General features: G+C 44.1%; 1 protein-coding gene across 1 annotated transcript; it reads left to right on the top strand.

The window, feature by feature from the left end:
- Window positions 1–2,752: 2,752 nt before the first annotated feature.
- Window positions 2,753–7,015, top strand: LOC125007375 (mucin-2-like; the record flags this gene model as incomplete). Its single annotated transcript, XM_047584188.1, has 6 exons — window positions 2,753–2,774; window positions 3,845–5,145; window positions 5,293–5,356; window positions 5,463–5,608; window positions 5,699–5,785; window positions 5,877–7,015. Coding segments are annotated over 4 exons (1,428 nt in total), but the record flags the coding sequence as incomplete, so codon positions are not given.
- Window positions 7,016–7,216: the final 201 nt, after the last annotated feature.

The following is a 7,216-nucleotide window of genomic DNA, read 5'->3' on the forward strand; positions in this document are numbered from 1 at the left end:
ACACCAACTACGACACACCAACTACAACCGACAAGTACAACACCAACTACGACACCGACAACCACAACTACAACGCCAACTACGACACCAACAACCACAACTACAACACCAACTACGACACCGACAACCACAACAACTACACAACCAGACTCGACACAACGACTACAACCACACTACGACACCAACAACCACAACTACACACCGACAACCACAACTACAACAACGACAACCACAACTACAACACCAACTACGACACCGACAACCACAACTACAACACCAACTACGACAACCACAACACACCAACCACATACAACACCAACTACGACACCGACAACAACAACCAACTACAACACACAACCACCACCACAATACAACTACACACCGACAACCACAATACAACACCAACTACGACACGACAACCACAACTACAACACCAACTACGACACCGACAACCACAACACTACACCAACCACGACTCCGACAACCACAATACAACACCGACAACCAAAGTACAACACAACTACGACACCGACAACACAACACAACCAACTACACACCAACAACCACAAGTACAACACCAACCACGACTCCGACAACCACAACTACAACACCAATACGACACCGACAACACAACAACACTACACCGACAACCAAAACACACTACAACACCAACGTAACAACACCAAACTACAACACCGACAACCACAACGTACAACACCAACTACGACACACGACAAACCACAACTACAAACCCAACTACGACACCGACAACCACATACAACCAATACACACGAAACCACCACTACACGCCAACAAACACAAATACAACTAACTACACACCGACAACCACAATACAACACACCACACAGACAACCGACAACACACAACAACTACAACCAACTACGACACCAACAACCACAACTACAAACGACCAACTACGACACCGACAACCACAACTACACACCACACCACACAACACATACGACACCGACAACCACAACAACTACACCAACCACAACTCCGACAACCACAACTACATCACCAATCAAACACAACCACAAGTACAACCCAACTACGACACCGACAACCACACAACAACACGACAACCACAAGTAAACACAACTACGACACCGACAACCACAACTACAACACCAACTACGACACCAACAACCACAACTACAACAACGACAACCACAACTACAACACCAACTACGACACCAACAACCACAACTACAACACCAACTACGACACCGACAACCACAAACACCAACTACGACACACAACACAACACACGAACTACGACACACAACCACAACTACAACACCACAACCACAGACAACTCGACACGACACCACCAACACCACTCACACCAACAACCACAAGTACAACACCAACTACGACACCGACAACCACACAACAACAACACACAACTACACAGACCAACTACGACACCGAACAACCACAACTACTACACCAACCACGACTCCGACAACCACAACAACACAACTACGACACACAACAACCACAAGTACAACACCAACTACGACACCGACAACCACAACACAACACCAACAACACCAACTACACACGAACACAACACAACACAACTACGACACCGACAACCACAAGTACAACACCAACTACGACACCGACAACCACAACTACAACACCAACTACGACACCGACAACAAACACTACAACACCAACTACGACACCGACAACCACAACTACAACACGACAACCACAAACACAACCAACTACGACACAACAACAACAACTACAACACCAACTACGACACCGACAACCACAACAACTACACCAACCACGACTCCGACAACCACAACTACAACACCGACAACCACAAGTACTACACCAACTACGACACGACAACCACAACACAATCACCAACACAACACCAACAACCACAACTACAACTCCAACTACGACACCGACAACCACAACTACAACACCAAACTACGACACCACAACCACACAACAACTACACCAACCACGACTCCGACAACCACAACTACAACACCGACAACCACAAGTACAACACCAACTACGACACCGACAACCACAACAACAACACCAACTACGACACCGACAACCACAACAACTACACCAACCACGACTCCGACAACAACTACTACAACACCAACTACAACACCAACAACCACAACTACAACACCGACAACCACAACTACAACACCAACTACGACACCGACAACCACAACTACAACACCAACTACGACACCGACAACCACAACAACTACACCAACCACGACTCCGACAACCACAACTACGACACAGACAACCACAACTACAACACCAACTACGACACCGACAACCACAACAACAACACCAACTACAACACCAACTACGACACCGACAACCACAACTACAACACCGACAACCACAACTACAACACCAACTACGACACCGACAACCACAACTACAACACCAACTACGACAACCCAAGACAACACCAACAACACACCAACCAGACAACCACAATACAACACGACCAACCACAACGACAACAACAACTACAACACCGACAACCACAACTACAACACCAACTACGACACCGACAACCACAACTACAACATCGACAACCACAACTACAACACCAACTACGACACCGACAACCACAACAACTACACCAACTACGACACCGACAACCACAACTACAACACCAACAACCACAACTACAACACCAACTACGACACCGACAACCACAACTACAACACCGACAACCACAAGTACAACACCAACTACGACACCGACAACCACAACTACAACACCAACTACGACACCGACAACCACAACAACTACACCAACCACGACTCCGACAACCACAACTACAACACCGACAACCAAATACAACCAACTACGACACGACAACCACAAACTACGACACCGACAACCACAACAACAACACCAACTACGACACAGACAACCACAACTACAACACCAACTACGACACCGACAACCACAACAACTACACCAACCACGACTCCGACAACCACAACTACGACACCGACAACCACAACTACAACGTCAACTACGACACCGACAACCACAACTACAACACCGACAACCACAACTACAACACCAACTACGACACCGACAACCACAACTACAACACCAACTACGACACCGACAACCACAACAACTACACCAACCCACGACTCCGACAACCACAACTACAACACCGACAACCACAACTACAACACCAACTACGACACCGACAACCACAACTACAACACCGACAACCACAACTACAACACCAACTACGACACCGACAACCACAACTACAACACCAACTACGACACCGACAACCACAACAACTACACCAACCACGACTCCGACAACCACAACTACCACGACACCAGACTACACACCAACTACGACAGACACCACAACTACACACACAGACACCGACAACCAACACTACAACAACCCACTACACCAACACAACCATACGACACCAACAACACACAACACACAACACACTACACACAACTACGAACAACCACAACTACAACACCGACAACCACAACTACAACACCAACTACGACACAGACAACCACAACTACAACACCAACTACGACACCGACAACCACAACAACTACGCCAACCACGACACCGACAACCACCACTACAATACCAACTACAACACCGACAACCACAAGTACAACACCAACTACGACACCGACAACCACAACTACAACACCAACTACGACACCGACAACCACAACAACTACACCAACCACGACTCCGACAACCACAACTACAACACCGACAACCACAAGTACAACACCAACTACGACACCGACAACCACAACAACAACACCAACTACAACACCAACAACCACAAGTACAACACCAACTACGACACCGACAACCACAACTACAACACCAACTACGACACCGACAACCACAACAACTACACCAACCACGACTCCGACAACCACAACTACAACACCGACAACCACAAGTACAACACCAACTACGACACCGACAACCACAACAACAACACCGACAACCACAAGTATAACACCAACTACGACACCGACAACCACAAGTACAACACCAACTACGACACCGACAACCACAACAACAACGCCAACTACGACACCGACAACAACCACTACAACACCAACTACGACACCAACAACCACAACTACAACACCGACAACCACAACTACAACACCAACTACGACACAGACAACCACAACTACAACACCAACTACGACACCGACAACCACAACAACTACACCAACCACGACTCCGACAACCACAACTACGACACAGACAACCACAACTACAACACCAACTACGACACCGACAACCACAACAACAACACCAACTACAACACCAACAACCACAAGTACAACACCAACTACGACACCGACAACCACAACTACAACACCAACTACGACACCGACAACCACAACTACAACACCAACTACGACACCGACAACCACAACAACTACACCAACCACGACTCCGACAACCACAACTACAACACCGACAACCACAAGTACAACACCAACTACGACACCGACAACCACAACTACAACACCAACTACGACACCGACAACCACAACAACTACACCAACCACGACTCCGACAACAACCACTACAACACCAACTACGACACCAACAACCACAACTACAACACCGACAACCACAACTACAACACCAACTACGACACAGACAACCACCACTACAACACCAACTACAACAGCGACAACCACAAGTACAACACCAACTACGACACCGACAACCACAATGACAACTACGACACCGACAACCACAAGTACAACACCAACTACGACACCGACAACCACAACAACAACAACCACAACACCAACAACCACAACTACAACAACAACTTCATCCACTACAACAACACCTGCACCAACTACAACCACGGAGCCGACTACAACAACACCTACACCAACTACAACAACCACTGCGCCAACCACAATAACGACCACAGCACCCACTACAACAAGTCCAGCCCTTACAACTAGATTCGTGACTTTCAGATCACTTCTTGACAATTTCACAAATGACTTGCTGGATCCATCATCACCAGGCTTTCGAGCCCGAGCAGCTGACATAAAGAGACAGGTAAGTCTTCTAATTTGCAAAGAAATGACTGTTTCATCTTAAATGTTAAATCAGCAGATTAAGACCCTCAAACTCAAGTGTATTATCGTCAAAGATTATCAAAGAACCAACAATCGTTTGAAGCAAGTTTGTATGTCGTTTCTGCAGCTTGAACCCGCTACCGGAGTGAGTTTCCTGGTTCTTTCCGCGCCTTGCAGGTGGTGTCCTTCAGGTAAATTGGAATATTTTAACTATTGAATTTTTTGAATATTTTTTACATCAAGAATACTGACTTAAGACAGATATCTCACACACTGTTTTCATTTCACTTTTGGTAGACGTGGATCAATCATCAACACCATGGACCTACAATTTGTAAACACATCTGTTCCTGACAACTCTGCGATTCAGAGTGTTTTGATCGCTGCAGCTTCAGTGGTTCAAGGCTTTGACATTGAAGGCAGCTCCATCACTGTTGGAACGTGTAAGTATTGATTACAGTTAAATGAACAAAAATGAACCAAAAAGTCTCACTTATTTCTTGCCCTTATGTCTGCTTCTCCTTCACTTTCAGCTTTAACAACAACCACAACCACCCCACTGACGACAACGACAGCACCAACAACAACCACGACCACAGCACCAACCACTGTTGGCACCTGTAAGTATTAGAGTTAAATGATCACAAAGAATCCAAAGTTTCTCACTTATTTCTTGACCTAATGTCTGGTTCTCCTTCACTTCACTTTCAGCTTCAAGCACAGTGAGCCACGAGAGCAGTCTCCTCACTGCAACCTGCCTGGTTCTGTTTTCATGGCTGCTGACAAGCCAGCAATAGCATCTATGATTACTTCCATTATCTATCTAACAAATTTGTGAAAATGTTATTGGAAAGATGTTGCTGTTCTTTCTACACTCTTGTTGCAGTTTCCAAATGAAACAAAAAATGTCAACAAAAGTTGAGAAAAGAGAAGATCAGTGAGGTTTCTAAAAACACACAGACTCAATACATAGCTTTATTTATAGTCATGGCATACTTATGTATTTATTTATCATACACCTCTGTATTCTGTGGAATTGTATTGTAGCCTGTGTAATCTATGTCTTTACAATGGTCAGATGTCAAGAATATATAATGTTTTTGGTGATTTTTTTCCCTATTCTTGTGGATCAAGAATACGTGGATTAGACTGACATCCAGGGACTTGTTTTTCCCAGGTAGGCAACACCATTGCTTACACTTAAAGTAAAACGCAGTAAAAAGAAAAATAAGTCTATTATGAAGTTTAGTTAAGTGTGAGTACTGATATTACCTGTACAGAAAAAAAGTACAGACAATACAAAAAAAAAAAAACAGCAAACATCAAAATACCATTAATTGTATATTAAGTGGCTGGCAAGTGGGTGTTGCTATTCTGATCAGAAATCTTTGGGAGTGTATCTGGAAGATGAAACACTTAATGGTGCAATTGAATGTCGTTACTAGTTGCACCCACAGCATACATAAGCACTGCTGCTGGTTTCCCATCACTCCTAAAGAATCACCTCCATTCTCTGTACAATGTATCTGCCTATATCACGGGAATTATAGTTAGTTATTATTAGATTTATGTTTTTCTCCTGTGGGAGGTGTCAGTATTTGTGATATTCATGAGATCCACAGTGCATATTAAAATTTCACCACTTCTACATTGTGATTTTTCTATTTGTTTTTTTTTTTTGTTTTTGTTTTTTTTACTTAACTTTCGTTCACTCAAACTCAACAGTTTGGTTCAATTATACATATTTCTTGTGCTTTCAACATATCCTCAGTTTTATTTGTTTTCTTCTTTTGTTAACTTGTGTTTCAGCACCATCTTGGTTTGGGGATAAATATTGCCTTTAAATATCACACCAAGTCTCAGTCTTTTATTTTGTTATTTCTTTATTTCTGATCCCAATTAGTCACTGTCTCAGCAGCGACTACTCTTCCGGGGGTCATATTACAATACACTCAGAAAACAACAATTAATGTGAAGATAAAACTAACAAATTAATATAAACTGAAAAATAACATCTTCATACAAAAACAAAATGAGCAATTATCCTAGAT

The sequence above is a fragment of the Mugil cephalus genome, chromosome 1, assembly GCF_022458985.1.
Source record: "Mugil cephalus isolate CIBA_MC_2020 chromosome 1, CIBA_Mcephalus_1.1, whole genome shotgun sequence".
In the NCBI taxonomy this organism is placed as follows: Eukaryota; Metazoa; Chordata; class Actinopteri; order Mugiliformes; family Mugilidae; genus Mugil; species Mugil cephalus.